The sequence below is a fragment of the Cinclus cinclus genome, chromosome Z (genome assembly GCF_963662255.1).
Source record: "Cinclus cinclus chromosome Z, bCinCin1.1, whole genome shotgun sequence".
Lineage (NCBI taxonomy): Eukaryota > Metazoa > Chordata > Aves > Passeriformes > Cinclidae > Cinclus > Cinclus cinclus.
This window is the reverse complement of record NC_085084.1, coordinates 550,695-570,297: the sequence shown is the minus strand read 5'-3', so window position 1 is coordinate 570,297 and position 19,603 is coordinate 550,695. Positions and strand designations below refer to the sequence as shown.

The window sequence follows — 19,603 nt, the reverse complement described above, 5'->3', positions numbered from 1 at the left end:
CCTTCGCGCCGGGCGGGGCCGGGTCACGATCGGGAACGTGTAAAAATGATGCCGAGTTGGGATGATCTGTCTGTGTGTGTGCTTTGAAGCGTAATCGGCAAGGAAAGGCCCGATCCGTGGGACGGGCAGGGTCCGCAGTCAGGGACGCCGCGGAGCCCCGGGCGGTGTAGGACTGGATGGGGACAGGGCCAGAGGGCGAGTCCTCAGCTGGGCCAGGACAGGCTCGGGTTGGACACCAGCAGGCATTACCCCATAGAAAGGGAGGTTAGGGATTGCCCCGGGGGTTTGGAGTGCCCATCCCTGGAGGTGCCTAAGGAATTCCTGGAGGTGGCACCCAGAGCTCTGGGCTGGGGACAAGGTGGGGATCGGGCACAGCTGGGACTCCTTGGGCTGGGAGGCATTTTCCAACGTAATGATTAATTCTGTGAATGTGTGTGAAATCAGGATGTTGATGTAGGTCCATGTGTGCCTTGCAGAGCTGTGCAGATGCTCAGGTCCATGTCCTGCCTCAGCTCAGCTCAGCCCTGCTGGGCGGTCACTGACCACAGGGCCGGCTGGGGCAGCTACCAGCTCTGGCTTTGTGTAAAGGATGGAAATCTTGGCAAGGAAAGGGCTGTGCTGGAACAGCCCGAGCACCCAGGCCTGCCCTGCACTGCTGAACACCCAGGGTCTCTCTCCAGGGTGTCACTGTGGCCTTGTGGCACACCGAGGAATGAATCCCATTTTTGGGGCAGCATCAGAAGTCCCAGAAATGCAGAGACGGGACACATGCATTCCAAATCTTCTTTGTTTGTTTCATTATACATAAAGAGGTGGAAAGTCGCAAGCATTGTAGTTAACTTTATTGATCAGTACTGAGAAGGAGTTAGTAGAGGTTAAGTACCAAGAGGCAGCTGTTCCTTCAGGTGCCCTGGTCCTGTCACAGACCCAAAACACAGTTCAGCCTCTTGCTGGGGCTTCCTCGAGGGCCTGGGTGCAGCTTGTTTTCAACAAGGACACGTTTTGTTTGTACTGTGCGTGCGTTCAGCCCTTCTCCCTAAATGGCAGCTTCTTAGGAGAAGTCAGCACAGAAGCTGAAATGCAACTCTGCTCCATCCAGGGTAAGATCTCAATGCCTGAATCCTTCTAGGACTGGAGTGTTAAAGCACAGATAACAGCAGAGCAGATCAGGTTAAATTACAAATTGTTTTTGATACAAAAACAAAAAATATCCCCTATTAGCATCAAGAAGGCATCCAAGTTTTAAATACTCTCATTATAAAATTGTACCAGCATTTTTACTGAAAACAGTATAGCTCTTGTATATATTTAGTTTTGGTTCTGTTCTCGACAAGCAGGTTTGTGGCTGCTACCAAACCCCAACTGCAGTTCAGCGAACCTCAGTACAAATCACATGCATCACAAATACATAAATAGATCTAAATGACCCAGCATCAAAAATACATCCTATGCAAGAACCTCAGGGATACTAAAAATCCCAGAAGAGCATGGGTTGGAAGGGACCTTAAAACAGTTCCAACCCCACCTGCCACAGGCAGGGACACCTTCCACTAGAATCAATCTGTTCGTGAAAATTCAGACTTAATACATTTGTTCTCCCTGAAAGCAAAGGTGGCTACTAAAATGCGGCAAAAGCAGTAGACAGAAGCAGAAAAAAATACTGCAGATTTCTTGACTGACTTATTGCTACATGTAGGCATATTACATTGAGGGTAATCCGTTCTTTTCCTAATCCTTGAAATTCTGAACAGAGAGTAAAGAAAAAAGCACTTTTTATAAAAATAGCATCCATTTAAGTTAGATAAATCCTTATAAATACAAGAAAGAAAACAGTTATTCTATAAAACATTAATTGAGAGCATATGCTCCTGAGCACCAGCATCACATCCCCAGGTTAAGGACCTCAGTGCAGTGTTTGTGCACACACCCTCAGCGTTCCCCCTGCGCATGGGGCTCCAGGTCTGCCCTCCGAACCTCCCCTGGAAAGGGAAACAGTTTCAGGCCAGCCCTGCTCCAGTGCCCAGCTCTTGCAGAGATCACATGGAACCCCGGCAGCTTTAGCAACACACAAGTGTGAGGGTGAGAGGCAAGATCCTATGACTCGGAGTTAGACTACACCTACCAAGTGCTACAACCGTGTGAGGAGTAACAAAACCTGCACTCCCCTAAGCCTGCATTAAGCGTAAACCTAGAGAACTTCATGACACAAACTACAACTGTTTTGTGGCAGAGGAACCAGAGAGGATCTGAGGGGCCTTAAAAATAGTTTGAAAAGGTATTAAAACATAACAGGTTTAGAAACTTTGTAACATTTTTAGTTTGTAGCATTACAGCTTTGGTGTTCAGATCTAGCAAATCAGTATATGAGTGTAATCCGCCTCATCAAAACAGGTGTTCTATAATGAAAAATACTAAATTCCATTTTCAGTGGCAGAGCTGCAGGATGTGACATTCCACCATGAATCACAGGAATCAGAGCACTGTCCAAGTCATTCAGGTAGTTCCGTGGAAGAACATGCCCTCCAGATCCTGCTAAGTATTCAACCTGGGAGGGAAACATATTACATTAATTAACACTTTCTGTATTAACAACACTGCAAAAAAGTGTTGTATCACAGTAAAAGAATATTTCAGCTACCATGAAGTGAGAAATTAATGGCTAAGGCAACTTCTTCCCCAAATGTCATCCTCAAGCCTGGATCTTGGGTGGGGAAAAACTCTCCAAATATTCATGGAGAGATCCAAGGTACTTAGAAGAGAAGATCCTTCAGTGGAAAAGGAGTGTGTGCAATAAAAGTTAAAAGCTTACCATGTCTGAGTCAATAGAAACTCTGAGTCCTATCTTACTCATCCCGTTATTTTTCAAGGTTTTAAGGTGAGGGCAAAGAGCAGTGTTGGAGGCAACGGCAATCTCTTTTGCAAACTGGTGGGCAACAGCACTGGATTGTTCATGATCCTTTGCAAAACAGTAAACCTGAGACCAGAGAAAGGGGAGGGCAGTCAGCAGCCTGGCACACTCCAGAGTTAGGGAACAGAGTAGTTCAGGTTCACCTAACACCAAACAGAGCAAGCTTTGATGCTTGTCTGCTGGCAAAGCACCCAAGTATTTCACCCACACAATCAAAATCCTTCAGGAACCAAGGGAGTGCCTGCATTAGGCATTTACAGAGCTGTCATTGCTAACAGACTTCAGTCTTTTTTACAGGAGAAGAATGACAAGTGTGTAAACTCACCAAGGAGCTGCAGAGGACATTCTGCCTGGCAGGATGGCTATACATAAAATCAGCTCATTTTAACAGTATCACTTAGTACCATCACATCACCACTTAAACATTCAAAAAGAAATGAAAAAGGCTCAAGAACTAGGAAATTCACTAACTTCAGTGCACTTAATAACTTTCCCCTCTCTTTCGAAGTCTTTGTACTGTGGTGCTTTTTCACTCTGATTTCCTTCCATTGATTTTCCATCAACTGGAAAAAAAAAAATCCATCAACTGGGCTTAAAATTCTATGGAAAACAAGAGTATGTTTAGTAATTTCAACAACATTTATAGTTTAGATACAGTAACTTCTGTGAAATAATATTTACCCATCCTTTAAGGCTCTTTAAACATCTTTACAACAAAATACAATACAGGACTTGCACTATGAAAATACAGATGGCACAAAAAGAAATACCGTGAAGAGGGAACTAATAGCACTATTAGAAACCTAATCTTGCAGGTTTAAGACATTATAAACCATCTTTGGTATCGAGCACTTTCTGTCAAAACAATCCTTTAGAGTAATTTCAACAAACTAAAGGCAGATACCTGAACACTGGGAGCAAGAATTCTCTCAGATGGGGTGGTACATTTACCCTCGGTTTGTTTTCTCTTCATTTTCTACCCAGCAAATATCTACGTATTCTTTCTTGTCCCCTGCATCCATTTCTTCACAGGTTATTTTGAAGTCCTTATCTCTTACTGCCTGACGTAGGCTTTCCATTGTTTCTTGTGTTATTTGTGCCATTAGTCCATCTAGAGGAAAACCAGTTCAAATTCTACATTATCCACAGGAAAAGCAGCACAGCTTTTTATATAATCTTGGCCTAAACTCGACCAACCACCTCCTACAGCAAATTAATAAATCCACAAAATGCACAAAAGTACTCCATTCCCCACCTACAGCATTAAATGTTACATGAAAGAGGAAGGAAATATTTGTTGTCAATAGAACTCAAACTAAAAGATAATTAAGTTAATTTTGCAATTTTTTTTTTTTTTGCGTAGATGTGCCAATATATATGTATCAGCAGTATGGCAATGAAAAATAGTTCCATAAAGGATAGACCTGCACTGTAGACAGAGTTTAAATTTGAATGTTTTAAAATAAGTAGGTGAAGTACCATGTACCTTTACGCAGCATTTGTTTGCAACAGGTTTCATACAAAATTAAAAAACCTGAAAAGACATGTTTAGCTTACTGAGGCATAAAGACCTTATATCAGAATGCTGCTATTTTTGTTTTTTCTTTTCTAAGTCTCTTAAGAGGAGAACAAAACAAAATTCTTACCTTCAACTATACTGGATTTAGCTAAAAATCCTGAAGATGTTTCTAAGGCTCCATTAAACACTACAAAACTTACACCTCTAACTAGAAAAAGTAGGAAGGATGTAGGCACCACTTCACCGCTCCAGTCAGTTGTAAATGACATTAAACTTGCACTCCTCTTAAAACACAATTTAATGTAACACCAGAGATGCATTTCCTGTGCAGCCTAACACTGAACTTCCATTTCTGCTCTGGAAATGTTGTTCTTTTTCCCCCCCAGACCTCTTACCTTTCCTGGGCTGTCCCATGGCACTGATGGCCTGTGTCTGATAGAGGCCCTGCTTGTTCTGCACACACACCAGGTGAGAATCTGCCTCAGTGTTAAAACTTCATGCTAAAAACTAAAACTAAAAACTCCAATGCTAATTACATGCTCATTAGAGGAACTGATCACCTTCATCACCTGCCAACACAAAATTTGTCATCACACTGATAAATCTCACTAAGAGGGTTTTTTTGGTTGTTGTGTGTTTGGCTTGTTTTATTTTTTAAAAAAATTACTAAGCAAAACATCATCATCAATAAATCTGTAAGAGAGAATGTTTGAAAACACATGCTGAGGGATTCTGAAGAAACTGCTGATCTTTCAGTACTTAACAGACATCCTAAATCTCAGCTGCTCATTATCCACCTTCCAGCATATCAGAGAAGGAAGTGTGTGCTCAGGTAATTGCACACCCTTCTCATTACACATTTAGGTCAGTATAAAGTTCAGAGGGGGTTTATGCAGAGAGCTGGTGGTAGAGGTGTGACTGGTATTACACAAAAAATGAAGACTAAAGCAGCTTGGACTAGAAAGCTAAGATGGGTGCACTCACCTCATTGTACTTCCTTAAGAGGTATTTTAATACAGTTTCTACCCATTTCCACATGAACAAACAGGTTGTTTATGGCATGCAAAGTATACTGGTAATTTCTAAGGTCCTGTACCAGACAAAGTATTTATGTTAGCAGGCAAGTATTGTTTTCCTACCCCTTCCTTACCTTTGTCACTTAGATGAAGGTACTCTAAATATGTCTCTAGGACTTAGTCAAAAACAGCAATATTAAGAGTGGCTGAAGACTCAGGGATCCCTTTTTGCCCACTGGGTGTGTTACAAGCACCTCAGTGAATATATTAACAAATCCACAGCACTGACAAATTAGTTTTATTAATCAATGGGTCATTTACTCTGTGGCTACTTCATACACATTAGAATCCTAGTGTTTTAGGGAAAGAAAGACTTCAACACCCTCCCTCCGTAATATAAAAGTGTGGAACCCACCACCTAGATAAGTTTGTTTCCAGGCTCACAGCCTGTCCCCTGTAGCTCTAACTTGTTGATTTACAGACTGAACACTGCACTGTTTCTTAGCCCATTCTGTGACAGAAGTAATCGCCCATCACCTCACCCACTTCTGTAAAATTCTGTTTATTTCCAGAACAACAATATTAGGTATTAAACAGTCTCATTTGCTTTTACTACTTCAGCTGGAAAAAAAGTATAAAAAGGCACTTTTCACCAGCTGAGCCAGGCAATCAGAGCCTCCCTCCATCAGCACAGCTGCTTCAAAAAGGGTGTTTACAAAACCAAGGTTTCCATGGGATTGGTACCCAGCACTAAGGATGCAAACCACAGCTGCCCTTTGCCTCAGCCACCTGTGTGGGGAGAGGCCCTGCAGGATCCCTAAGTGAGCATTTGCATCACAGGGGCCAAGGCACCTCCAAGAGAACATTTTGCAGCCATGAAAGTGACTAAAACTCCTGCAAGGAGCACATATGCCCCTGCCTGCTTCAGGCTGACATGGCCATGAAGGGAAATCTAAGTAACTCTGATCCACCTGAAATGAAACTGCACAGAACCCCTGTTCAGCAGGCTGCCCAAAGTGTGAAGGTGCAGTTGCACACTGGCACATCAGTGAGGATGGGAGCTGGCTTGTGGATTGCAGTGTGACTGCTACAGGAAGAGGAAATCTGCTGTTCTTAGATGGGACATCTCCAGCTGAGTTCCTTACACAGTGATCTGCACACCTGTGCTGGTAAAAAGGAAAAGGGGGCAAAGACTGCAGTTGCATCTCAGCTACAATGGTCTTGAGACCCAAGAAAGGATGTAGTGATTGCCTAAATGAGACCTGCTCTGCTTTCTGTAGCCTTGCCCTGAATGTTAGGATGGAAAGTGCTGGAAGCCTATATAGGTATCACAAGAGGAAGGTTACTGGTAAGGAACACAGGCTTACTGCAATCTAAAATCAAATTATTTGGGGAACAAATGGAAAGCTTCCACAGGGAATGGCAGGAATTCCAGACCTGACTTACGATTTTGGCAAAAAGTCCTTCATAAAAGACAGTCAAGCTGAATAACTGTGGCAAGGTTAAGTTCGTCTGACAAAGTAACTACTACTGCAGGTAGTCCACTGCCTGTCAAGTGTTTCTTCACATTTAGAATTGCCAGTTTTAAGAGAAGAATCCCTGCACCACAGTGGTGCTCAGAAGAGAAAAATGCACCTGAACAATGATGACTACCAGCATTAATGCAAATCCAACATCTCCCTCACTCATTAGAAGCCTTTTTTCGCTACCAGAACTAGTGCATAACAATACAAGGTGAAACAAACAGCTTTTTAAACTCCCTCACCAGTTTTAAGTTGAAGAGAAAAAACATTAGCTGTGGTTTCAAGATTCAGATTTTGTTTGGAGGATATTTTATGCAATTTTGATTACAACAGGAAGGGAAGATAATAAAGCATCTACTCACAACAAGTAGTTTAATAATCATGTGCCCAATGCCTCCAAAGAGTGGCTTCCAGTGCCTGACACTTACCAGAGGAGTTGGATAGGCTAAGAAGAAACAAGGTCGTATTTACCTATCAACAACCCTAAAACTAACCATTCCAAGTAATTTCATAGGTTTGTTGTTTTTTGTTTTTTTTTTCAGCTATAACCTGTCTGTAAATCTCAGTATCTGACAGGCCAGATTACCCCTCTCTAATTCTCAGATGCTGTGTGGTTCCCCCCACCACGGTTATATCTGACAAAATTCGTTAAAAAAAAGAACAAAATACAGCAAATGGTTTGGCAAGAGAAAGAACAACAACAAAGCAGCTGCCACCCTTGTCACCACGCAGACAGGATCTGGCTGGTAGAGGTCCACCAGGGGCTCCAGAAATCCATGAACAGGTGACAGGTACATGTTTATGGACCTGCAGCTTCTACAAGGGTGGGCTACATCTAGGCATGTAAAAAGGCTGTTTCCAATGCATTAATAAGTTATCCTTTTAAGTAATGAATAGCTTTATTCGGTTTATGAAGCAGTAATATTTTGCCAATATTCTTAACTCAAATAGTTTAATTAAAATAACCATTTTATCAGAGGTGTAAACATCCCTTCGAATCTTTATCCTACAACCAAAAAAAAAAAATCTTTGTATTTTATTGTCAGTTTGTGTTTCTTAGCTTTCCCATCAGCTAAGATTAAAAAAAAACAAAACAAAAAACAAACAAACAAAAAAACAACAGCAAAAAAACAAAGAAGTCTAGCAGGACAATGAACATTCTCAGGCGGCTCTGCATGTTTGGCTTAAAAAAGTATAATATAAAATACTGTAAAGATGATTTTAAAATAGCTTGCTTGTCTAAAAACTACTTGTATTTTCCAAAGGGAACTTTACATTTATATAGCTACTGAAGCCACTAAAACTTACCCCCATATTCTGCTCCCAGTCTCAGCATCAAACGGATTGCAAACACTTTTGCCCAGGGTATTTCCACCTTATGGATAAGAATACCACAACAAAAAGGGTTATCTGGTAAAATCAGTTCATCAAGTTTCTGCAAAATTGGTGAAACAAGCAGGAATCCTCCATGCTCTTTGTTGCTGAGAAAGTTTTCTGTGGAAGTAATGTTTTCCATATTTTTTATGAACTTTGCTGTAGAAAGAGGAATTGAGAGTGTTTACAGATCTGGGTCAGTCACACTTCAGTGCCAAGAGAGCTGCTCTAAGCAGTGACCTCTGACAGACTTGCAAGCCCACCATTTATCTCACATCTTCCTGAAGTCTGACAGGCACCTAAACCCACAGGATAAGAACCCACAAATAAGTGCTTCATCACTAAATGACCCTGACTGTGAAACTAAGTTTTTTCCATACAAGTGCCAAAAGTCCTAAACACATCAATTGATGAGTTTGATCAACAGACCTAAAATATTTACATTCATGAACACTGTACTTCTACAGATGAAGTACCAGGTGTCCTAAAAAACATAGACTCAAAGGCTCATACCCAGAATTTCCACCACAATATGACTAAACAACAAAAAAACCTGCAAACAGGACAGAAGTATATGAAACAAACATCAATTATTTTGTTTTCTGTTATTTAGACCTCTAGCCTAACACTGCAAGATCATTCAACAGAATCATTAGACAAATAATTCAAGAACAATTACCTATCAACTTTAGGTTTTAAAGATCAGCAAGATTACACCAAACAAGAAGAAGTTAGACATTAAAATGACACACCTTTCATTACATCTTTATAGATGTCAAGAAATAATTAAATATTTCACTAGGGAATACATCTTCATCTGGCAAACGCTACAACAGAATGACAATTTCTGCCTGACCCAAACCATGCAGACCATTTGTTGAGAAGCACCAGCACTTTTCTGAGGAATCTTTAAAAACATAAGATACCACAGTAATGCTGTTTTACAGAGAAAAAAAAAAAAGGCTTGATTCAATGGAAAAGAAAACGTGCAATACTTACATGTTATTAGCTTCACATTGAAAAGCAGGTTTTCATTTAGAATAAAAGTCAGTGGATTAGGACCTCCTTCCCCAAGCAGCAAGGTGACCTTTTGGTGACATGGATGTTCCTCCACCAGAAGATGTACCTAAATTAACACGATTTGGTTCAATGTACCAGCCAATGACCCAAGCCCAGAATCAGTTCACTGTATGACACAGTCATCTCATCCTCCTACCCTGGTGGTTATTTCCAGGATTTGAATAGCTACAGATGCTACCAGGGAACAGCTTACCCTAAGATTCAAGGAACATATAGAACTTAAGCAGAAGCTTCTAACAAAGGTCACACCAGGGCAACTGCTCCTTTGGAAATCCCTGACTGAATATGTGCTGAATCTTCGTCCATACCCTGATTCTGTCAGGCACCTTTTGTGAGCACAGCCACCACCACAATACAGTTAAGTGGTGAAGCATTCTTCTCATAATATAACTCTCATAACTTGTTAAAAATGCACAGCCATTACCCAACAATCCAGTATGCAACAAATAAATTACGTAAGAGTTATATTAAAATACAAATTCCGTGCATACAATTTGTGTATTTACAAATTTGGGATAGTGGAAGGTGTCCCTGCCCATGGCAGGGAGTGGAACTGGATGAGATTTCATGTCCCTTCCAACCCAAACAATTCTAGGATTCTGTGAGTAAATATTAACAATTCTCTCAAAATGTTACCAGTTTTGACCTGTCCCCTTTTCAGCCAGTGCAAGCAGAAGTGGTGGCAGCTGATCACCATCAGGAAGAAGGCTGATCTCTCATGGCACCCAGTTTTCTACCCCACACAGTGCTCTGTAACTTGAAGCAGTGACAGGCACACCCCGTGTGCTCTGCTCCATTGAACTGGGACTGCTCTTCTCAGCGGCTGCAGGGGAATACTCTTCACTTCCTAGAGGGGCAGATTTGTAACCAGGTGCCACCTCACTCTGCCCTGGAATGGCCTGCTGTGCACCATCTGAAAGAACAGAAGGATGCAATTCCTCCATTCTTGTAATCTTATCTATTTCTTCCTTCAGTTTTTGGTTTACTTGAGTGTCTTGGTTTGAAAGACAGGTGTCTGCTAGGGAGGGCAGAGCCTCCCTTTAGAATGGAGAATTCAAATCCCCTCCCTCCAAATTATTATAATTTTGAAAATTAAAGGGACTTTGCTTTACAAAACCTGGGGCAGTCTGATTCCAGCGGGGAACTCTGAGAGCACCAAGCTGGAGCGGTGGAAAATCCTGGGCTGGTGGTAGCAGTCCAGATGAAGCAGTCTAGTTGAAGCAGTGATCTCGTAGAGAAGGTCTGATAGCCTTTGTCCTCTGCAAAAGATCTAGTGGGTAAGGGCCCAAATCCCACATTATATCCAGGTGAGAATCCTTGGCTCCTCCCTCTGGGTGGAGCACATCACAATGGGATGAGATCATTCTATGAGTCCTGCAGCAGGTCCTTGATTGCCCATGAACAGAGAGAGCTCCTGGAGGGAGTTATCTATGAGTCATGGCAAGGCATTGATGGGCCCATTAGCAGTTCATGAAGGTAGTGATAGATTTTGGGCACATCCTGGATTGTAACCTAGGACATAATCCACCCCTTATTCTATCACCATCTAAATCACACACTCTTACAGATATACATATATATACATACATATATATACATACAGAATGAAACCTTACACACAGTTCTCACTTAAAATTATGTCTCCTTGAGGTACACATCGGGTCACCCCATCCTTCTGCATCACCCACCAGGTGCAACCTGGTCCCTGAATGAAGACAACCCCACCGATGGGACTGCCTTTGCTGGAGGCAGAATTAACCCAAACAGTTTTTCCCAGCATACCTCTCATGTGCACCACTGGAACCTTATCTCCATCGGCTGTTTGTAAAGGCTCAGATTGGGCAGGGCCTGCTCAGTTGGTGGAACCTCTGGTTCACTAACCATGTGGCCTTTGCTAAATTAATCTCCCAGTTCTTGGAATTCCCGCCCACCCAGTGCCTTCAAGGTGGTTTTAAGCAGCCCATTGCACCGTTCCACTTTCCCAGCCGCTGGTGCGTGATAAGGAATGTGGTACACCCACTCGATGCCGTGTTCTCTGGCCCAGGTGTTTATGAGGCTGTTCTTGAAATGAGTCCCATTGTCTGACTCAATTCTCTCAGGGGTACCATGTCTCCAAAGGACTTGTTTTTCCAGGCCCAGGATGGTGTTGCGGGCAGTGGCATGAGGCACAGGGTAGGTCTCCAACCATCCAGTGGTGGCTTCCACCATGGTCAGCACATAGCGCTTGCCTTGGCATGTCTGAGGCAGTGTGATGTAGTCAATCTGCCAGGCCTCCCCATACTTATATTTGGACCACCGCCCCCCATACCAGAGGGGCTTCACTCGCTTGGCTTGCTTGATGGCAGCACACGTCTCACAGTCATGGATAACCTGGGAAATACTGTCTATGGTGAGATCCACCCCTCGGTCTCGTGCCCACTTATAGGTAGCATCGCTGCCTTGGTGACCTGAGGCATCCTGGGCCCATCGAGCCAGGAACAACTCTCCCTTGTGTTGCCAGTCTAAGTCTATCTGTGACACCTCTATCCTTGCAGCCTGATCTACTTGCTCATTGTTTTTGTGCTCCTCATTAGCCCGACTCTTGGGGACATGGGCATCTACATGATGGACCTTTACAGGTAGCTTCTCTACCCGACTGGCAATGTCTTTGCACTCATCAGCAGCCCAGATTGGTTTTCCCCTACGCTGCCAGTTAGCTTTTTTCCATCTTTCCAGCCAGCCCCACAGAGCATTGGCTACCATCCATGAATCAGTGTAAAGGTAAAGCTTTGGCCAATTCTCTCTTTCAGCAATGTCCAGGGCCAGCTGAACGGCTTTGAGTTCAGCAAGTTGACTTGATCCACCTTCTCCTTCAGTAGCTTGTGCAACCTGTCGTGTGGGGCTCCATACGGCTGCTTTCCACTTCCGGTTCATCCCCACGATGCGACAGGAACCGTCAGTGAAAAGAGCGTAGCGAGTTTCATCTGCTGGCAGTTGGTTGTATGGCGGGGCTTCATCAGCCCGGGTCACTTGTTCTTGCTCCTCTTCATCGGCAAGACCAAAATTTTCACCTTCTGGCCAGTTTGTAATTATTTCCAAAATCCCAGGGCGATTTGGGTTTCCGATACGGGCGCGCTGTGTGATGAGGGCAATCCACTTGCTCCATGTGGCATTGGTGGCGTGGTGGGTTGAGGGGACCTTCCCTTTAAACATCCACCCCAGCACTGGTAGTCGGGGTGCCAGGAGGAGCTGTGCTTCTGTGCCAATCACCTCTGAGGCAGCTTGAACTCCTTCATAAGCAGCCAAGATCTCCTTCTCTGTTGGGGTGTAGTTGGCTTCAGACCCTCTGTAACTTCGGCTCCAGAATCTCAGAGGTCGGCCTCGGGTCTCACCTGGTACCTTCTGCCAAAGGCTCCAGGACAAGCCCTTGTTCCCGGCTGCAGAGTAGAGCACATTCTTCACCTCTGGTCCCGTCCTGACTGGGCCGAGGGCTACAGCATGAGCGATCTCCTGCTTGATCTGGGCAAAGGCTTGCTGCTGCTCAGGGCCCCAGTGGAAATCGTTCTTCTTCCGGGTGACCAGGTAGAGAGGGCTCACAATCTGGCTGTACTCAGGAATGTGCATTCTCCAAAAGCCTATGGCACCTAGGAAAGCTTGTGTTTCCTTCTTGTTGGTTGGTGGAGACATCGCGGTGATCTTATTGATGACCTCAGTGGGGATTTGGCGCCGCCCGTCTTGCCACTTTACTCCCAGGAACTGGATCTCTCGGGCAGGACCTTTGACTTTGCTCCTCTTGATGGCAAAACCGGCTCCCAGCAGAATCTGGATGATCTTTTCTCCTTTCTCAAATACTTCCATTGCCGTGTTCCCCCACACAATGATGTCATCAATGTATTGCAGATGTTCTGGAGCTTCACCCTTTTCCAGTGCAGCCTGGATCAGTCCATGGCAGATGGTGGGGCTGTGTTTCCACCCATGGGGCAGTCAGTTCCAGGTGTACTGCACGCCCCTCCAGGTGAAAGCAAACTGAGGCTTGCACTCTGCTGCCAGAGGAATGGAGAAAAACGCATTGGCAATGTCAATGGTGGCGTACCACTTTGCTGCCTTGGACTCCAGCTCGTACTGGAGTTCCAGCATGTCCGGCACGGCAGCGCTCAGCGGTGGAGTCACTTCATTCAATGCACGATAGTCCACAGTCAATCTCCATTCTCCGTCAGACTTGTTCACAGGCCAGATGGGGCTGTTGAAGGGTGAGTGGGTTTGTTGACCACCCCTTGGCCCTCCAGCTCACGGATCATCTTGTGGATGGGGATCACGGCATCTCCATTTTTCCTGTACTGCCAGCGGTGCACTGTCAAGGAGGCAACAGGTACTTGTTGCTCTTTTATCTTCAGGAGTCCTACTGTAGATGGGTTCTCTGATAGTCCAAGCAAGGTTTTTAATTTCTTGATGCCCTCTGCCTCTACAGCAGCTATTCCAAAAGCCCACCTGAATCCCTTTGGGTCTTTGTAATAGCCACTTTGGAGGAAATCTAGCCCAAAATACACAGAGCCCTTGGGCCGGTTGCATTTGGATGTTTCTGCCACTCCTTCTTGGTCAGGCTCACCTCAGCTTCCACCAGAGTCAATTGCTATGACCCCCCTGTCACCCCGGCAATGGAAACGGTTTTTGCTCCCACATGTCCTGATGGCATCAGGGAACACTGTGCACCAGTGTCAACTAAAGCTTTATATTTTTGTGGCTCTGATGTGCCAGGCCATCGAATCCACACAGTCCAAAAGACTCTGTTTTCCCGTGCCTCTGCCTTGCTAGAGGCAGGGCCCCTCTAGCACTGGTTATTATTCCCTTCCTGAGCATACACAGTAGAGGTTCCTTCAAAGGGATCTGACATATCATCCTCACTTCTATAATACCTGGTGGCTCAGTCATGGGAGGCTGAAGCTACCTTTATTTTAGTGGCACCTCCTCCGTTAGTGCTTCTCTCCTTGAGCTCACACACCCGTGCTGCCAGCACAGAAGTGGGTTTCCCATGCCACCATCCCATGTCTTCCCCATGGTCACGCAGGAAGGAATTCAGCTCGTGAGGTGTACTCTCTCTCTCTCTAGCTGGGAGATGTTGGGCTTTGACTCTGGGGCCTGTAACTTGCACCGGTGCCATATGGGTACTGTTCCTCCTCATCTCCTCTTTAAGCTACTCAACCACAGCAGAGACATGAGCCTGCATTGGGCCACTGATCATACTCTCAATTTCTGAGCCTGTTGGCAACAGAACCCACTGTCCCTCGGTTGGCATAAGGTTTAATGATCGCAATGAAAGTAGTGTATTCACACAGCCCTTTAGTTGCCAGATTCCACAGCATTTGCCCTGTGCACCTGACCTTGTCAGGGTCATTATTGTGCTGTCCACCCCTCCCAAAGAGTATCTCCAGTATTGCTACTTCTCTCAGCTGTTGGATCCCCTCCTCAAGGGTCTTCCAGCACGTTTTATGATGGTGTTCCTCAATTCTGTTTCTGTGGACAAATCTCTCCCTTACACTCATTAAAAGCTGCTCCCAGAGGGAAAGGGGGGCCTTGCTCCCTTACAAATACCTGATTAATACCCGAGTCCTGGGTCAGGGGTCCCAAATTCCTTGCCTCAGTACCATCCAGCTGCACACCTGTACCCATAAGGTTCCAGACCCGCAGTAACCACGTTGTATAAGCCTCACAGCCCCGTCATGCAATATCTTTTTGCAGATTGCGGAGACTTTCATACGTCAGGGACTTGGTGATGATCTCAACCTCTGGCTCCCTTGTGGGTTGTGAGGGCCCTCCTTTCTTATCCTTATTGCCTGGGTGCTCGGATTTCATCTTATACTTCTTTGTTTCCATGGTGGCAACTGCTGCTGGCTGTGACTGTCCCTGTGGTTCATCTGGAACCTGGACGGTTGTAACATCTGTGGGTTCCACTGCTGCACCATCAGACTCTTGCTTTTCAGGGCAGGGGGAGGGTTTCCCACCAGCTGGGGCTAACGAGGCCACCACTGGAGAAATGTGTTCCTTCAGCATCGGGCACATCTCATGTATCTCCTTCACCAGAACTCCCACCCAATCTGGGTGATTGATTTCTGAGGTGGGCTGTGGGGCAGGGTCAGGTGGTAGGGCAGCATCCCTAGTCTCTGGGGCAGTATCAGGCTCTGTGACATGGTCCCTAGTCTCTGAGGTTGGTGTCTGTGCACTGACCCAAGTCAATCTCACCTTATCTCTGAAAACTAAATAGACAAGGACAATCAGCAACACTTGGTTAATATCTAGAGGAAATTTAAACCCTTCAAAAGCTGCTAGGATAGGCACAAAGAACTGGTTGAAGGGCTGGGTAAAAACTGCCCCCGCTGTTATTTCCTCACAGAAGCTACCATTCTTAAAGTAACCCCAAAAATATATTTTTAGTGTGTGATAGCCCTGAATCCGTGTCCCTGCCTTCCAGAGGAAGTTAAAAATCTATGAATTCCTCACATTATCAACCCACACAGCAAACTGGATGGCAGCCAGGGTAGCTTTAGTTATGGGGCCCATATTCAGATAATGGCTCGCAAATGGGAGGAATATAGCCACGGCCACATCTGCAAATAGGAGGAATGCCACCCCGGCCACATGCAATCTGAACCTGATTAAGCTAGGCAACATGGTGATACTTAATGAGGTTTCTATATCCAGTACAAAAGAAATTAAGTTATTTAAGAACCGTTATTTCCTTTTCACCCTTTTTTTTCTCAATATCCTCTTGCCTTACGTGGGGCGCCAAAAAATCTGTCTTGGTTTGAAAGACAGGTGTCTGCTAGGGAGGGCAGAGCCTCCCTTTGGAATGGAGAATTCAAATCCCCTCCCTCCAAATTATTATAATTTTGAAAATTAAAGGGACTTTGCTTTACAAAACCTGGGGCAGTCTGATTCCAGCGGGGAACTCTGAGAGCACCAAGCTGGAGCGGTGGAAAATCCTGGGCTGGTGGTAGCAGTCCAGATGAAGCAGTCTAGTTGAAGCAGTGATCTCGTAGAGAAGGTCTGATAGCCTTTGTCCTCTGCAAAAGATCTAGTGGGTAAGGGCCCAAATCCCACATTATATCCAGGTGAGAATCCTTGGCTCCTCCCTCTGGGTGGAGCACATCACAATGGGATGAGATCATTCTATGAGTCCTGCAGCAGGTCCTTGATTGCCCATGAACAGAGAGAGCTCCTGGAGGGAGTTATCTATGAGTCATGGCAAGGCATTGACGGGCCCATTAGCAGTTCATGAAGGTAGTGATAGATTTTGGGCACATCCTGGATTGTAACCTAGGACATTCAGTTATCAGGTCATCTTCCTCTGTGTTTGCAGCCTGGGAAGAAGAAATAACAAAAAAAGTCTACACTGTCTCACAACCAGCTAAACTTCAACTATTAGCATTCTAGAAGCAAAAGGACAAAAATCTTATCACAAAAATTGAGAATACATTTCCTCCTAATAAGAACAAAGCCAGCAAATCTCTCCTGGATCCTCTTCTTTTTTCATTTAGGAGTTACATGGGTGAAGATGCACAGTTCTTTTTTTTTTTTTTTTTTTTTTTGGTAACACAAACTGGATCAGCAAAGTGGAGCACTATAAACATGCTTCTACATTATTTCTACTCTTCTTCTAATAGCTGAACATAGCTTTGCTCAGCCTGATTAATTTCAGTTTGCAGTCAAACCCATGCTGCTCTGCCAGCAGGATGGGTATGACAAGCCATGAACACAGGTATTTGGGATGTCAGCTACTATAAAACAATAAAATTAAAAAAAACAACCCCCCCCCCCCCCCCCCAAGAACCTCCCAACAAAAAACAAAGATGCACATTATCTTTCTTTAGACTTGCATCCTACACCTAGAGGGAAGACTTTGTCCACAAAACAAGAAAAAACCTGACAACTTTATGCTTGCCCTGTAGTTCTCCTGGTGTCCCACCAGCTTCCAGCAAATCCTCCATTTAACAAATATGCTGCCACTAAAAAAAAAAAACAAACCAAAAAAACCAACAACAACAACAACAACAAAAAAAAAACAAACAACAAACCAGGAACCTCAACAGGAAGACTCCACAAAAAACACAGACAAAGCATAGCTAAATTGGCTAATAATAGACTTCTTCCCTGAATCTGCTTGCTGGTGTTTCATACTACTTGGCATTTTTGTCCTCCATAACACCCCATGGCAGCACTTTCAGGATTTTGTGTTGCCTCTGCTTCAGAGCTGCACTGTGTTGGTTTTGTCTGAGCTTCTGAGGCTGCACAGGAGAATTATCAGCTATTTGTATTCCACTCACTTTGTCCATGCTGCTTTTAGTTTTAGACATTGCTCATCTTCTGCAAGTGCAAATATCCTACTCTTTCCCCCAGAAATGAGAGACAGGCTGTATCTTCTGATTACTTCAACTCTTTTTGACTTGATTACTATAGTTCTTCATGAGTAAAAGCTGCTTTAAATGCTATACACGTGGTAAGTGTTCAAATCCTTTATATACAAATAATCAGATTTTTTAGCTTTAACAATTTATTTTAAAAAATCTTGAGTGCTGTGAGAATAATGGAATTTATGTTATTACTTGAGACAGTGTTTCAGTGTTATGTTTTATCTTAACAGGCTTCAAGTGAGGAACCTCCCTAAGTATTTCTACAGCAAACTTACACCTCTTCTTTGGACTTTTCTTTTAAAGTGCAGTTCATTCAACAGTATGCATGTGACTCATGATTAAAAAAAACCCAATCCCCCTCTCAGTTCAGTATTAGTTCACACTAGAAGCAATACACGGATTTTGTTGCGCCCTATAATGTGGTATTGCAGGCCACTAAGCAACTTGGTTACTCTTACTCCATCTGGGAAACTACAGCAGGCCACTGGAAATAAAAACAACCAACCACAAACTTGCACTGTAAGCATGTTGCTAATGACAGGCTTAAGATTGTGGCTGAGGTCACCTTCACAAAAGTGGTTCATCAAAGACTGTGTACAAAACAAAGCTGCTTTGGCAAATTTTCGGCCACATCACTTTTGAAGTTCACCTCAAACCAAGCAAGGTTTTCCTTTGAAAACTTTGCTCGATTTTGCTCAAATTGAAAATTACTACAAGGACTTCACAGCCCCACCAAAAAATTCTCAAGTGTTGTCTCGGGATCCAAAGGCTGTGAATCAGAAGCCGTGGTGTGCAATCAGCGATAAGCCAAGGTGTCCCAACAGGTAATTCATGCAGCTGAACCACCCTGACTCCTACCATGGGTGTCTCTGGCAGCTCCACGTTCACTGGGCTGGAGTCCTGAGACCTCTTTGCTCCTGAGGACAGCTTTGCTGTGTCTGCCACCTCACCGTTGGGCAAAATACCATCTGCAAACCAAACCCTCTTCTGCTCTCTGGGGCACAGCCCTGTGACAGGTTAAAACAACAACTCCGTATCATCACACTGTTCCAACATCTGAAAGGGACAGAAATTAAGCCCCTTCTCCCCAACAAATGTACAATCTGTTTACTAGAAGGAAGCACAGGCAGAGGTTGACATTAGCTAGTCTCCAACCAGGCAAATACCTGCAACAAAATCTCTCACTTGCAGCGGAAGCTGCCCTGCTACAGTTAAATCTATTAATTCACATTACAGAAGACTACTTCCTCAATCCCCCCTCTTCCAAGACACGTAAAAATTATAAAATTAACAGCTCCACAAAAAGATTTACAATATAAACAAGAGATGGCAAGGAAAAGAGTAACATCCAGATTTCACAAATGGAGATTTAGTCCCAGCTTGGGCCTGGCACCAAAACTGGGAAGTGAAAGTGTTTCCATGCAGTGTTCCTGTTTCACACAAAAAATACCAGCTATAAATCCCAGATGTGATAAGCAGCTCTTTCCAAAGAGACTCTCAAGCGTTGGATACATTTAGCATCTGTACCTTCAGGACCAGGTTGTTTAAGGGCTGAGATGGGCAACAGTGCAGATGGTGAAGGAGAGCTGGCACTACCAGGTACCTGGGCCTCCTCCACCGGTGGAACAGCGGGAGAATGTTCAGAGGAGACACTAGAATTTGGGACAGGACCAGTTGGACTCATCATCCTTTCAAATGCCTGTGCTAAAATAATGTGGTTAGTTTTTAAGATCTCATAGTTGATTAAATTTCATTTGCAGAGCAGTACTGTGGGTGGGCGAGTTGTTTTGTTTTGTGGC

The 19,603-nt window shown here is 44.3% G+C and overlaps 1 protein-coding gene across 1 annotated transcript in view; it reads right to left on the bottom strand.

Moving 5' to 3' along the window:
* Positions 1-2,293: 2,293 nt before the first annotated feature.
* ZFYVE16 (zinc finger FYVE-type containing 16) overlaps positions 2,294-19,603 on the bottom strand; it is a 29,952-nt gene continuing 12,642 nt past the window's right edge. Inside the window, 19 exon segments of the mRNA XM_062513387.1 lie at positions 2,294-2,415; positions 2,417-2,545; positions 2,810-2,974; positions 3,380-3,494; positions 3,860-4,019; positions 4,555-4,635; positions 4,823-4,943; positions 4,946-4,996; positions 5,412-5,429; positions 5,431-5,517; positions 7,329-7,411; positions 8,275-8,499; positions 9,093-9,128; positions 9,131-9,247; positions 9,340-9,462; positions 10,067-10,405; positions 16,718-16,754; positions 18,663-18,811; positions 19,332-19,508. Of these exon segments, the coding sequence (XP_062369371.1) occupies positions 2,383-2,415; positions 2,417-2,545; positions 2,810-2,974; positions 3,380-3,494; positions 3,860-4,019; positions 4,555-4,635; positions 4,823-4,943; positions 4,946-4,996; positions 5,412-5,429; positions 5,431-5,517; positions 7,329-7,411; positions 8,275-8,499; positions 9,093-9,128; positions 9,131-9,247; positions 9,340-9,462; positions 10,067-10,405; positions 16,718-16,754; positions 18,663-18,811; positions 19,332-19,508 (2,246 nt within the window). The 3' untranslated portion in view covers positions 2,294-2,382.